General features: G+C 55.9%; 1 protein-coding gene across 1 annotated transcript in view; it reads left to right on the top strand.

Annotated features, from left to right (window-relative positions):
• Positions 1-14,934, top strand: part of TSPEAR (thrombospondin type laminin G domain and EAR repeats) — a 68,000-nt gene that overhangs the window by 12,798 nt on the left and 40,268 nt on the right. The window contains exons 5-10 of the mRNA XM_029940603.1: positions 4,528-4,607; positions 5,437-5,495; positions 6,827-6,949; positions 7,415-7,536; positions 8,674-8,725; positions 9,162-9,382. Coding sequence (XP_029796463.1) covers positions 4,528-4,607; positions 5,437-5,495; positions 6,827-6,949; positions 7,415-7,536; positions 8,674-8,725; positions 9,162-9,382 — 657 coding nt within the window. The remainder of the gene's footprint in view (positions 1-4,527; positions 4,608-5,436; positions 5,496-6,826; positions 6,950-7,414; positions 7,537-8,673; positions 8,726-9,161; positions 9,383-14,934) is intronic.

Here is a 14,934-nt window from a genome sequence, read left to right on the forward strand (position 1 = left end):
GGGGCCTGCCCCTGCTCTGGGTCCCCTGTCCTTCCCCCCACTTTCTCTGCTCGGGTCACTTGGCCTCCACCTCCGGCCTGTCAGCACCTCCTCGGGCACCCCAATAAACTCACTTCACCGGCCGATCTGTGTCCTTTCATCTGACCCCCATGGGGGTGCGGGATCCCAGGGTTTTGCCCAGACGTGGTCTCCTTGGGCCAGGAACATTTCCGAGAGGGAGGGACTGAGCAGCCCCAGAGGCGGGGCCTCCCTCCTGTGGGCGGGGCCTGGGGGCGGGAGAAATGAGACGTGTAAAGAGGCTGAAACCAGTCTGAGAGGCAGAAGCATGTTCTTACAAATTCTCCAGGTTAAATACATTCAATAAGGCTGCCTGTAAGAGTCTAAAAGAAGCTAAGGAACTGCGTAGCCTGGTGATAATGGATTTCACAGGTCAGGGTCCGTTCAAGGGCTTGGGAACACTAGGTCTTTGTCCCAGGCTCTGGGGATGCAGACTGCAGACATCCCGAAGGCATTGGTCTCTGTGTCTGGTGACCATCACCAGTTCGTTGAGGGGGCTGATGTGACCCGTAGTCACACGTTTGTCTCGAGTCCCAACATTTGTACTGTCGCTAATTATGTTAGAAATTGAAATAACATCTTAGTGAATGAAAGACCAATAAAGAGAGTTTTGTTTTTCTATAAAATAATCTTCACGAGATGAGGCCCCACCCAAACGGCCAATGGAAATGGGCAGCAGCGCTGGGTACCTTGGCGTTTTGCTCCCGCCTAGCAAGGTACTCTCCGCGCTGGGAGCTGACTGGTCGTCTCGAGCAGACCGGCCAGTCCTGCTGGGCCACGGCTCTAACGAAGGCTCGTCCCCAGAATCCTCCGTCTTTGGGTCATCCCTACTCTTGTGTCCCACGTGTCACCGTGGGCGCACCGAGCTGGGGCTGAAAGCCTGCGCCATGACCGTTCCCGTGCATCCTGGGGGCGGGCGGGCTGGCCTCTTCTGGGGTCAACTTGTAGGCAACTCTCAGAGCCTTCCTGTCAGAATCCTTTCTGGCTTTATAATCATTGGAAGAAACTCAGCACTTCCTCCAGGACTCCAACAGCAGTATTCCAGACACAACTTCTAAAGCGCTCCGAACATGCCCAGAAATCATCACGGCGTCATCGCGTGCCCGCCAGCCACCTATGCCCCACACATTTGCTGTCACCAAAACGAGTTTGCCTTCTGCCGTAACTGCCAACCCTTGTAAGTATCGTGGGCATGAGTCCTGCCCTTCTGACCTTGGAGAGGACACAAAGGCCCAGAGAGGGTGAGGGAAAGATCTCTGCTCGCCCAGGATGTAAGCCACAGATTACACCCCTGGGCGGGGACATCGCTGGGGCACGAGACAATTTTCGCCGACACAGAGATGAAAACCCCTCCCGCGGTGTGCGCCAGGCCCTCTGGCTTTCTCTTCTCGGCCTCCCGCCTTGTGCTGACCTGGCAGGCGCCCACGCCCCCACCTCAGTGCCTCGATTCCTGGATGCTGGTTCCCGCAGACGCAGCCAGGCTGCTTGCTTCCCGGAGTCCTTGCCCAGTTCACGGAACTCTGGAACTTGGCTCGGGAGTCTCTCCTTGTTTCTAGTTCTAGAAAGAAAACTCAGGGGCAGAGTGTGGTTTCTTGTTTCAGCAGGGGTCACTGGGGCGAGGCGGAGTCCCTGGGTGCTGGGTCCTAGTTCCTTGCCTGGGGTGAGTGCAGAGCGCCCTGCTGGCTGAGCGCAGTCATGCACTCTGTGCTGGCACTTTATTTGGTTCCTAAATAGCGATGATGAGTCGTGGTCAGTGCTCAATCCATGTCCCGCGGCCGCGGTAACCAGGCTCCATGGACCGGCGGCCCGAACAACAGAAATCCGTTCTCCTCTGGTCCGGAGGCTGGCCGTCCAAGGTCAAGATCAGCAGGGTTGATCCTTCCTGAGGCCCGGAGGGAGAATCTGGCCCGTGCTCCCTCAGCTTCTGGTGTTCACTGACACTCCGGGTTCTTTGCCTTCTAGAAGTTTCTCCTGATTTCTGCCTGCATCCTCACATGGCATCCTCCCTGGGTGCCTGTCTGCAGCCACATTTGCTCATTTCACAAGGACACCTGTCGTGTTGGATTAGCATCCCTCTCCCCCAGTGAGCTCGTGTACCTTGGTCATCTATGAAGACCATTTTTCCAAGGAAGGTCGCATCTACAGGCACTGGAGGGAGGGCTCCAACACCTCCTGGGGACACATTTCTACCCAGAGCAACCGCCCGCTCTGAAGCAGACCCAACACCAGGATCTGGGATGGGGTTGCTGGAATCAGGTCCCCGTTCTCTGGGACACCGGGCTGCAGCAGGGGAAGCACGGGGTGTGGGTATCACGTGGCCTGATGGGCCCGGAGCGCACACACTGAACTCATGGGGGCAATTCCTATTTTAGTGTAGTTTACAGAAAACTTGTAAAAAGAGTACAGAGGATTTACGCATGCCCCTTGCCCACCTTCCTCCAGCGACACCTCACTATACATACATCAATGATGAATCTCAGAAATCAGCACTGGCATGCTACTAGTCACTACGGGACTCACCCACTTCCCACGATTGTCCCCTCTCCGGGCCACACCCCACACTGCATTCATAAGGTCTCCTTAGTTTTCTAGGGAGACTCAGTCTGAGAGAGTTTCTCGATCTTTCCTTATCCTTTCTGTCTTGACAATTGTGAAGAGCCCTGGTCAGGTGTCTTGTAGACACTTGGGGATGTCCAACATTTTGTCACAATTAGACAGAGGTTAGGTTATTATATTTGGGAGAAGAATCCTCAGTGCACCAAGGGGACATGGTGTTGATGTGTTTTGTCACTGGGGATGTGGTTATATTTCCATTTGTAATTTATAAGTATTTGGGATGGGGGGAGATTCTGTGAAACTTTGCCGATCTTGTGTCTGTCCAGTGATTTTAGTGTCCCTCCGGGGACTGTGCCTGTAACAAGGTCCCTGTGGTGTTCTGATGGTGAGTTTCTACTTCCCAATTTTACCTCCTCTTACTCACTGAAATTCTTCCATAAGAAGGAGTTGCCTCTTCTCCTCCACTTACTTACATGTTTTTATTTCAATGTGAATTAAAGAATATTTGTTTTATTATTTGAATTATAGCCTTTGCTGCCCAAACTGCCCCAGCCTTGACCATCGGGACCTCCCTCATTTGGCTCTTGTACCTCCCAGCACGCCTCCAACTTCCCAACATCTCACCCCTGGTTCCTGCTCATCTCGCATTCTCCCTGTCCCGTCCCTGGAACCCCCCACGTCTCCAGGGAGCCCTGCTCCTGTTAGTGGTTGATGGCATTTAGAAGCCACGATCCGGAGTGAGGTGGCCTCCTTGGCGCTGGGGAGTCACTTCTCCAGAGGGCCAAGCAAGGAGGTGTGGCTGCGCACACCAGCACACCCCTGATCCTAGGGGGACACTCAGTCTTCACGCCGGCTGGGCCGTGGTCATGGTGGCTTTGTCTAGATAGCTTTGTCACGCTGGAAGGCTCCCTCCCATCACTGGGAGATTTTACCATGAAAGACGCTGGGTTTCACGGAATGCTTTCATGTACCTGTTGCGATGATCGTATCATTTTCTTTTCTAGGCTCTTAATACACTGAGTTGCGTTAATTGATTTTTAAAGTTTTTTATTTTGATAGAGATTTACAGCAAATTGCAAAGCCCATGTAGAGGTTCCACAGACTCACATCAATTGATTTTTGAGTCTTGAGTCAGTCTTGAATTCCTAGATAAACCTCACTTGGTTGTGATGTCTTGTCCTTGCTGGGTTGGATTTGCTAGCATTTTATTCAAGGTTTTCGTGTCTGTTGTTGTGGGGATGTAGGTCTGTAGCTTTCTTTTATTGCAGTGTCTTCAATTTTGATAACGCCGCCCTCATGAGAGGAGTTGGCAAGGGTTTGCGACTCTTCTACTTTCTAGAAAAGATTGTGTCGAGTCAGCATTTGGTCTTCTTTAAATATTTGGGAGACTTTCCTGAGAAACTAGGGTTTTCTTTAACAGATACCAGACTTTCCAGTCCTCTGTCTTTCATGAGTTTCAGGAGTTTGTGCCCACTGAGGAGCTGGTGCATTTCACCCAAGGTTTGACTATAGAGTGTTGTTTGCGGCGGCCCCTCATTGTCCTTTAACTTGTGAAAAATGGTTGGTAATATCCCGTCTCTTGTTCCTGATGTTGGTAAATTATTTCTTCTTGTTTGTTTCCCTGGTCAGTCTGGCTGGAAGTTTATCAATTTTATTCATCTTCTCGAAGAACCAGCTTTGATTTCAATTGATTTCCTCTATTTTTCTTGTTTTCACTTACACTGAGTTACATTACATACAGTTACATTAACTTACCCTTCCACATTCTTAAATCAGAGTCAGATGGTTGATCTGACACCGCCCTCTCTTCTAACGGGAGGACTTAGTACTGTAAACTCCTCTCCAGCCAGCACACTGTCCTCTCTGGGCCAGAGGCCCTCATCTCTCAGCCCTTTCCAGCTCCGATTCCCGTAGCTCCTGGACCGGCGGACGTGCCTGAAGGGTGACAGAGCCAGTGAGGAGTGTCACGCCTGGGCCCGGAAGGCAGGGGACCTGTAGGTGCGGGGCGGTCGGACCTCCGCCTCCTGCAGCCTGAGGCCTCGCAGCGGGACTCAGCCTCTGTTCTTGGGCTCCCTTGCCAAGGACGGGAGATAAGCGAACACGGAAAGCTGGCTCGATGGCAGAGATAACTCGCCTGGCAGGCGAGAGCGCTGTTTTATCACGAGGGCCCCGGGGGCAGGGCCTGGCCCCTCCGGTTCGCCTCTCCCGCCTCCCAGCTCCGGGCAGAGATTAGAGGTTTTGATTTTGGAGCCACGGAGACAAGTTCTGTGGGTGGAGCACTGCCGGAGGCTGAGCTGCCTGTCTGGGGAAGAGCTCAGATCAACCCCCTCGTCCCCACGCCAGCCTCGCAGTCTGTGTGCGGCGTGCACTGTGTTTTGCCTCCTGAATGTCCGTGTGCCCAGCGAGGCCAGGCAGTTGCTGTAACTAGTGGGCAACATTTGAGAAAGGAGGGAAAAGAAGGCTCCGGGTTGGGGCCGGCCCGTGTGGGCCCAGCAGGCGGACCCGCACCCAGCTGTGTGTTTCTGTACCAGGTGACGGAGGTGCCCCCGGACGCCCTATGGCCGGTTTGTGTAAGGCGCCGGTTTACGTGAGCCCAGGCTGAGTCCTCGCCACATGGATCTTACTCAGCTCCTGCTCAGCCAGCCCGCCAGCCTGCCTTCCTGCAGGCAGATTCATCCTCCCACGGACTCATGTAGGAAGTGAATAGTTGGCTGGAAACGTGGCCCAGCGCAGGGCTGACTGCATCACGAGGGACAGGCAGTGCATTTCCAGGTCAGTCACGGTGAGGCTGTCCATTTCCGGTGAGCAGCTCCTGCCTGCCAGACAGTATTTCCAGTCCCTCCTTGAGCCCCGCAAGAAAGGGGGTGCCATCGCCATCCCCTGTGGGTAATGAGGAGCCTGAGCCTCTGAGGGGCCAAGGCCGGAGGCTGCGGGACACAACAGATCCCGGGGAGCTGGCGCAAAGGCCATGGTCCCGGCTGTCCTGTCTGCTCCCCGTACCTCTGGGCGATGTTGTGCACCCTGAGAACGCTGGACTCCAAGGCATTAGGCAGGCTTTGGGGGGGACTGAAGTGGATGAGCTTGGATTTAAACTGTCGATGTGTGTGGAGGGCTCAGCCCTGGCTGGCCGCGGGCACTCTTTTATGCCTTTTTGAGGTTATTTTTGGTGTAAGCGCCATTTTGACGCCTCCCTGAAGCGGCCGTGGTCTGACTGCCGCACCGCCTTCGCCGTCCCGGGTCTCCGATGTGTCCACGCTGCGGCCCCGGAGAGCCTGGGCCCCACTCAAAGCCCTTGCATCAACCTGTTCCTTGTCCCTTGACTTCCTGTAAAACAAATCAAGAAAAGCGGGTTTGAACACACACAGGGATGTGAGTTATTTTCCCATTCGTGCTCCATCCTTCGCTGGTTGTCCTGTTTCCCTTCTTAGCCAGCGTAAGAGGAAAGAAGTGATCTTTTATTACTGTGTTTGCATTAATCTGACTCATATTGACTTGAGCATTTTTTGTCACATGTGAGCCCTTTGGATTTCTTCTTTTATAGGTTGCCTACTTTTTTATTTTTAAATTTTTTTTCTCGAGGATTGTTTTTATGTTTTCCTTGTTGGTTTGTCAGGAGCTTGCTGTTCCTTCTGTACCTTTCCTGGTATGACAAATACTTTTCTTGTTCCGTCCGGGGACTATTGCTTCGCCTGTGGTGTGGCGTCTTTCCTGAGAAGCTCTTGTCTTGACAGGAGCAAATGTACTGGCTTCTTCCTAATGGCTTGTGCTTAGTAAGCTTGTTTAAGGAATCGTCATCCCTGTAACTTGAAACTTTCACGGTTCACCCTCCTGGAGGGGACGACTCTGTGCCCCATTCAGGGAGGAGTTCAGCCGGGATTTCTCCCCGTAGACACCAGCTTTGCCGTCACCCTCTCTAGAATGCCCTTCCCTCCACACTGATGCATGCGGACTGCGGACCCGTGAGCATTTCAGTTCTCCATCTCTTCTCTGCATGGGTCCCCCTGCCTCTTCTTGGGCCCCACTTGGCCTGATTTGTGATGACGTGTATACAGTCAGCCTTACTGTCCCATGGAGCCACACTTAACAGTATCCTAACCTAAATTCCTGGAAGCAAACCTCTCCTGGGCCCTGGGCACACCATTTAAGTCAGTGAAATCCACAGAGTAAGGAGGATTCTCTTGGCCGTTGGGTTCTGCCTCCCTCCCCACTGCAGCGAGGACCCCCTTCTCGGAGGCCATCTGGAATGTGACGGTCCGCCTGGCCGAGGGGCTGTGGCTCAGCCTGCACTTCCAGCCAGTGCAGGGGCCTCCCCCGACTAACCTGGGTCTTGATGGGCGTCAGGATAGAGAGCTTCCCAGGGAGCAGTTCAGGGCATGAAGAGCCTGGCTCCAGGCCAAAAGTCCCACGAGTGATCTATCAGTCACGGTCAATCACGAAGGCTTCACCCCACGACACACCGGGATTGGACACAGCCAGGCCCTGCCACCCTGGGGGAACCCAGCAGGGACCCAGGCCCACACACCGTGCTCCCACGGGCATCTGCGTACCTAGCCTGGGCGCCTCCACCAGAGGCCTTCTTGTGGGGAGCCTGGAAGCCGCCTTCCCCGCTCTGACTCAGTACCCGGTACTTTTCCAGGCCCAGCCCTCCCCCTCCTGCTCCTCCCCTGCCCCAGGACTCATCAAACTGTGAGAGGCTTTCGGCCCGGACTCCTGGGCGTGACCCCCACCACATGCCTTTTCGTGGGACGTGGGGGGCCGTCCCTGCATCCTCTGGGTTAGCCTCTCGCTCACACTGTTGCAGTGATCACAGTCCTCACTGCTTCTTCCGCTTTGACTTGCCACTGTCATCGCTCGCCCGCCCAGCAGCTCAGCTGGGTCCCTGATGGGGCCAGCCACCACATACCCATCTTACAGATGGCAAAAGTGAGGCCCTGAGTTTCAGTGAGTTCGTTGTGGGACAGATCTCAAGATCTAGAGGCTGGTTTAGGGCCTGCGTGTCGCCAGTTTTGAGCTAATGTTCTCGTGGCCACCACATCTTCTCTGCTAAATCCTGGTGCCCTAGGACAGCAAGTATTTCTGGAGCCACCCTTTCCAGAGGCCTTTGTAGAGCAAACAGAGAGCGCCTAGATGAGAAGAAGCAGGGGCTGTTTATTCCAAGCTGTAACGGGGGGTCCCCCACCAGCACCGGGTCTGGCAGAGACTCCAAGCTGGGGAGGGAGAGAACTTCCGGGGTGAAAGAGGGGCTCTCGTGAGCCCGGAGGCTGTGGTGTGGGGGAGCTGCCGGCAGCTGGCTCGAAGCCGGGCCTCCCAGGGGCTGGGGGAGGGGTCCGTGGCCGGCCAGCTCCCGGCTGCTTCAGGCCCACGGCTCCGGGGCTGGTGTGGAGGCCTCGAGTCGGGTTCTGCGGCCGTGGGCACGTGATGTGGTCCCGGTCCGCACGGGGGGCTGTGGTCCCGGTCCGCACGGGCACACGGCCTGCCGGCAGAGCTCACGCTGTGGCGCATGTGTGGCTGACGGGTTGGCATAAACCTCCGAGCCTCACCGTGTGCGTCTGAACGCCCTGCGTGGCTCCGGCTCCTGTGGACGCCGTCACCCCTCCTCCCTGCCTCCAGCAGGGACATTTCAAGGGAGGCACGGACTCTCCGCCCGGGTGGGCAGACTGCAGGCGAGGCGGGGAACCGGTGGTGCGGCGGCCTGAGCGAGCCTGCTCATCCGCAAGGGCCCGAAGTGGGGGCGGGGCCCAGGAAGGGGCTATTTAACCACACAGGGGAGGGGGGCTCGCCCCGGGATCGGCCAGATGTGGGTTGCCCGTGCTGCTAACGCTCCCTGACTGCCTGTGCCCGGGGCTCCGCCAGGCCGAGCCGTGTCCCGGGTGCCTGCGGCCTGCCGGCAGGTGGACCCGCGGGGCCTGACCGAGGGGCCAGACCCTGGAGGGGCCTCAGCCTAAACCGCTGGGCCGGCTGTGCACCCAGCTTCTCGCACTGTTTTGGGGGGTGAATTCAGGGCACGATGTTTACTGAGTGCCTCACACCCTCCAGGGCCCCCCCCGGCCCCCCCCACAGGACCTGGAGTCTGACCCGGTGCCCCGCCTGGCCCAGGCCTCGTCAGGGTCAGGTCTGGAGCACAGGCTCGCCCCCACCCCCGAGATGCCAGTCTCCTCCCTAGGGTCGGTCTGGGACCCTGTGCCCACACACACAGCTGCCTCGGGGCGTTCAGACCCCCATGAGAGGTCTAGACCCTTCTCCTGGGGCCGCCGTGATCCAGGGCTGCTCTGTCCAAGCCGTCTCCCCGCTCTCTGCTTGCTCAGCCCCCGCGGGGACGCATCCTCCCTCCGTCCCCTCGCCCGCCCGGCCCGGCGGCGCCCGGCTGTAGACTGGGAAGCGGTGGCGCCACGGGTCGTGGGCCGGGATTTGTGGGGGAGGGGTCACCACAGACTCAGGGCCTCAGCGTCCCCACGGGTTAAAGGGGAAACTCGTAGGGGCCCCGCGAGGGCTCAGAGCCGGTGCCCCGTCGGCGCCCGCATAACCTGCCTGTGGTCTCCCCGACACAGACCTGCGTCCCCTGGACATCCTGGCCGAGGCCCTCCCTCCACATGGCGCTGCGGGCGGAATCAAGGTGACACAGGCCCACGGCGTGCGAGGACTCCAGCTCTCGGCCGCCGCCCCCCGCGCCCTGAGCTTCCCGGCATCGAGGATTTTCTTCCGATGCGGCCTCTTCCCTGAAGAATTTTCGATCGTCATAACCTTGAAAGTCCCCAATCTCCCCCCGAAGGTCAGTGACGCTCTTACTCCTCATGTTCCTTCACGATGGCCTCACCGCCAGATCGTGCGGCGGGCAGGGCCGCTCCAGGCTGTGCCCGGGCTCCGGCCAGGGGCTCCTGCGGGTCTCTGGCATCAGGAGTGGCCAGCCTTGGTGGGGAGTGAGGTCCCCGTGACAGCGTGTGTGCAAGCAGAGCCTGAGGGACCATCTGCTGGGAATTTGTACCCATTCATTCCTGCAACTGTGATTTTCCTGGTGGGCTGAACCGTCGAAGACTAGGGATAACGCCTAGAGTTTTTACTTGGACGTCTTCTCACGGGAAATGTGGACGATAAAATTGTAAGAGGAGGCCGCTGGGGTGTGGCTACTGGGGTCCGCGGTTTCATCCGCCTCAGACCCAGCGTTCCCGTCCCCCACCGGGCTGGAGGCCCCCGAGGGTGAGGACCCCGGGGCCCCTGGCTGCTTCCTGTGGGGCCCAGGACAGGGCCCTTCAAGGGTGTGTGGCCAGGTCAGAGTCCGCGTTAGGAAAGGGGCCTCCGCCCCCGTCGCGTGCTGTGGGAGGAGCCGCTCGGATGGTCCTCTCTCCCGCCGTCGAGTCTGTTTCCTCCTCCACTCAGTGCATTTCCCCCTTTCTATGATTTCCGTTTTCTTCTGTTTTATATCAATTCCACTCCTCAGCGTAGAGCCTCTGTCTTGTCAGCCGCCGTCCTGACCACGACTCCACTCCACGGACGACCCGACGTGTGTGCGGCCCGCGGGCCGGCTGCGTGTCCCCGCTGTCTTTTCCTTCCTGCTGCGCTCAGTGACCGTGGTTTTGGGTAAAACGTGTGCTGCAGGAACATCTTTTACCCTAGTGCTCCCACACAGGGATTGAGCACAGCACGCGGGGAGCACAGTCTGTCACCCAGCAGTGCCCCCGGGGGAAACCACACCACTTGGGAGCCGCTTTCATACAAGGGGCTTTATTTATGTTGCATTTAAAGCTTATTTGTTTATTTTGAGAGAGGGAGGGCGAGAGCGGGGGTGGGGGCAGAGAGAAGGAGAGAGAGAGAATCCCAAGCAGGCTCCATGCCGCCGGTGCAGAGCCCGACGCGGGGCTGGAACCCACAACCCGTGAGATGGTGACTGAGCTGACTTCGAGTGGACGCTTGACCGACTGAGCCGCCGGGCGCCAGGTCTTCTCACCCTCAGACCGAGTGTTTTCTCACGGGTTTATATTTTCTTTCACGAAGCAAAATGACGTTCCACAGACTCTAGAGGACCAGTTTTACGTTAGTTTGTTCCTGTTTGTTCATTTCATCTAATTTATATATTTTATCTGCATACAGCTGTTCATAGCAAGTCTCTGTAATCCGTTTTGTTTCTGTAAAGGCTGGTAGCAGCGTCCGCTCTTTCATTTCTGATTCTCACCATTTGAGTCTTCTCTCTCTCTCTCTCTCTCTCTCTCTCTCTCGTGATCAATGTAACCAAAGGGTTGTCAATTTTATTGATCTTTTCAAAGAGCCACTTTTATTGATTTTATTGATGTTTCTCTATTCTGTTTAACTCACTTAGGCTTTAATTGTTATCATTTCCTTTCTTTGGCTCGTCTCCAGGGCCTTAAACTGGAAGTTTAGGGTATTGATTTGAGACCTTTCTTCCTAATATAGCAACTCACAGCTGTAAATCTCTAAGGAGTGTTTTGGCTGCATCCAGTACGTTCTGGTAGTTTGATCTTCCCTTTCATTCATTTAAAAGTATCTTTTATACTAAAAAAATTTTTTAAATTTATTTTTGAGAAAGAGAGAGACAGAGACAGAGCACAAGCAGGGAGGGGCAGAGAGAGAGGGAGACACAGAATCTGAAGCAGGCTCCAGGCTCCGAGCTGTCAGCACAGAGCCCGACGCGGGGCTCGAACCCATGAACTGTGAGATCATGACCTGAGCCGAAGTCGGATGCTCAACCGACTGAGCCCCCAGCTGCCCCTAAAAGAATTTTATGACTTCCCTTTTGAATTCTTCTCTGACCTTTGGTTATTTGGGAGTGTGGTGTTTAATGTCCACATATTTATGAATTCCCCCAATTTTTTTTCTGTTACTTATTTCTAATTTCATTCCCTGTGGTCAGAGAATATACTTTGTGTTTTTCTACCCATTTTACCATGTTGGGGGTTGTTTGATGGCCTAACTGATGTTCTGTCCTAGAGCATGTGCGGTGTGCATTTCTGACGGACGTGTATTCTGCGGTTGTTGGCGGCGGTGTCCCACCGAGGTCCATTAGGCGTTGCCGGTTTACCACGCTCTTCATGTCCTTGGTGGTCTTCTCTCTGACTGCTCTTTCCATTGCTGAAATCGGGATACTGAGGTCTTCAACTAATATTATTGAATGGTCTATTTTTTTCCTTTATATGTGTCAGCTTTTGCTTTGTGTGTTTTGGGACTCTGTTATTATTTGCGTATATGTTTATATTTGTTATATGCTCCTCATGGACTGACCTTTTTATCATTATAAAATATCCCTCTTTGTCTCTAATAGCAATTTTTATTTTAAAGTCTACTTTATCTAATGTTAGTAAATACTAATATTTTTTGTGGCTGGTGTTTGAATGATAGATGTTTTCTATCCTTTTACTTTCGATCCAACTGTATCTTTGATCTAAGTGTGTCTCCTATAATGAGTGTATAGTCGAATCTCAGTTTTATCCATCTAACAATCTTCCCCTTGACTGTATCATTTAATTCATTCACAACTGGCATTATTATTGATATATGGTCTATCCTCATTATTATGGATTTGGCATTTACAACGTCAGCTACTCTCTAAAACTGACTTGTAATCTCAAAGTCAGTACTCATGGTGCTTTCACGGTGCTCCCTGGGTGTGGAGAGAGCAGAGACATTGGGGGCCCACACGCAGGTCTCCCCGCTCCTGTTTCAGCTCCGGCCGCAAACAAGCGCCGTGTGCTGTCTCTCTAGCGCCACGTTTCCCATGCTCCTGTGCTTCTTCCGCTGACATGTCTGCTGCCGTGGCCTCGTAGGTGCCAGAGGCTGTGATGTGCCTCGTGGAGAAGATGCATGTGTTAGAGACGCTTCCTTTGGGCATGAGTGAGGTTGCTTTTGGAAGTGAGCTCAGTGTTGAATCAGCAATGAATTTTAGATATTCACTGTGAAATAATAATGTGCATTGAGATATATAATATGATACAGAGAGAATATATGTATAATTAAATATATGTGTCTCTGTCCCTGGTTCTTGCTAATACTTGGTCTCGGACCCCTTCCTGACACGGAGCTCCTGAGCCCCTCGGGAGTCCTTGGGCGGTGGAATGATCTCTGTTCTGGTGGGATTCTTGCTTGGTCGCCTCGGGATGGGGATCCTCACGGAAGGATGAAGCATCCCCCACCCTCAGGAAAGGGGAGGACGGCGAGAAACTTGGTTAAGAATAGATCATGCCTATGTGACGAGGCCTCTGTAAACATCCCAACCATATGGAATTCCGAGAACTCCGGTTTGGCGCGTGTGTCCATGTGCGGAGGAGGGTGGCTCCCTCGACTCCCTGGGAGGGAAGAGCCTGTGCTGGGAACCCCGCAGACCTCGCCTGCGCTTCCCTCCGTGTGATTTGTGACAAGTCAGCAACAGCGGCCATCTTCTTTGCCTTAGCCCAGGATTGACCCGAGGGGGCGGTCATAGTCGGAGCCTCTGTTCTGTCGCCACGTCGGGCGGGCGCCGTGGGGACCTGGGCACCTCCTCCTGGCAGCGGGCCTCTGAGGTGGGGCCGTCTCGGGGGCCCGCGCCGCGCGCCTGGGGGTCTGTGCTGGCGCTGGGTAGTGTCGGGGCGGAACCGAACCGTGGGGCACGCGCTCGGCTGGTGTCAGGAGCGTTATGTGCAGGTGACGGGAGACACTGCGTTTGTTCCTGGACACACAGGAAACGGTCTGTATTGATCCGTTCGTGAAAATGAGAGCAGGGGCTCACGGGAACCTGACTGCAGGCCCCCAGGAGCGAAGCATCAGCACTGGCTAGCCCGGGCGCACGTGACCGGCGCCCGGAGCCAGCCGCGCCTGACGGAGCGCCGCCCCTGTGTCTCCTGTCGGACGCCAGCGCTCCCCTCGTCCTCCGCTGGCGCGTTCTTGCGCACTTAGGGAGTGTTTTCTCAGGCGGCTTTTCTATTTAATGATTTTTCACTTTTTAAAAGAGCTTCTCCTAGTGCGTGCTCTCTAGGGCTTACGCATGTTTATTTTACCCGAGCTGAGTCCGTTTCTGATTTGTACCCGCTCCGTTCCCATGACGTCAGAACACGCTCCTTCTCATGCCGGACGCTGCCCCTTCGTGTCCCTTCGGGGTCTCGCTGCTAACACACGTTCCGTCTGTCCGTGTTAAAACCCAATAACGTATTGTAATTATCCACATGCTCGTTCTGACTCCGAAGAAGCTGAGAGACGAAAGCACAGCAAGAGTATTCGTGCAGCTTTCATCACTCCTGGGACCCCATGGCACACGCGCCCCGACGTGTCTGTTTGCGGGTCTTTTGCGCGTGGCTTATTTGAGTGCACCGAGCTTCCTGGACGTGTAGATTAAAGTGTTCCAATAGATTTGGAAAGTTTTAAGCCGCTGTTTCTTTGCGGTCATGACCTTTGTCCACTGAGGACTGACTGCCCGCGGCCCCAGGAGAGCCCCAGCCCCCCCATCAGGGGTCAGCGAGGCTTTAAACCCTGAAGCCCCCTGGAGGCCTGCGGCTCAAGACCGCGGCCAAGTGTCCATGAGGACCTGAGTGGCCGCGGACGCTGTGCGCTCACCGGGGCGCAGGTGTGGAAGGAGCACGCCAGCCCTCGTGGTCACTCCTGCCAGCCCGCAGCCATGACCCTGGTGCCTTCTGGGAGCCAGTCTCTGCCCCCAGGACACTGCTCCTCACGCCTGACCCAGGGCTCCCTCCCGGGAGAGCGTGCCCGTCTACGCCCCCTACAACCAGCACCGCCCCACAAAGCGTGGCGGGCCGGGCACCGTCAGACCTGTCCTTCGCTGGGCACCCCTCCCTCGGCTTAGAGCCCAGATGCTGGGTTGCCGCCCCCCACCCCTGCCCTTGGAGAGAAGGTCTGTTTACAAAGGCAACCCCCCACGGGGCGGGGGAGGGCAGCACAGGCTGTCGCTTCCGGGAAGTCAGCTGATGGCCATGGCCTCTGCGGAGCATCAAGCATGTCGCCTGGCTCTGCCCCAGGACAAACAGGGAACCTCAGGTCCTGTCAGGGCCTCGCACGCCGGCGCCTTCCGGCCTGGGAAGCCACGCACTGAAAACACAGCACAACCCCAAACACCAACAGGAAGGGAGGTCTCGCTCGGCCTGCTGCCGGGACAGCGCACGCCCGGGGGGGATAAAAGCCGCCAGTCAGCCCGAGCACCTCAGACACACACACACTCACACACACTCACACTCACACACACTCACCCTCCTCCAGCCCCACCGCCCCCGCCATGGCCGCCTCCACCCTGTCCCTCTGCTCCAGCGACCTGAGCTACGGCAGCCGCGTCTGCCTGCCTGGGGCCTCCGACTGCTGCCCCGACTCCTCCTGGCAGGGGGAGGACTGCCC

Source organism: Suricata suricatta, chromosome 5 (genome assembly GCF_006229205.1).
Source record: "Suricata suricatta isolate VVHF042 chromosome 5, meerkat_22Aug2017_6uvM2_HiC, whole genome shotgun sequence".
In the NCBI taxonomy this organism is placed as follows: Eukaryota; Metazoa; Chordata; class Mammalia; order Carnivora; family Herpestidae; genus Suricata; species Suricata suricatta.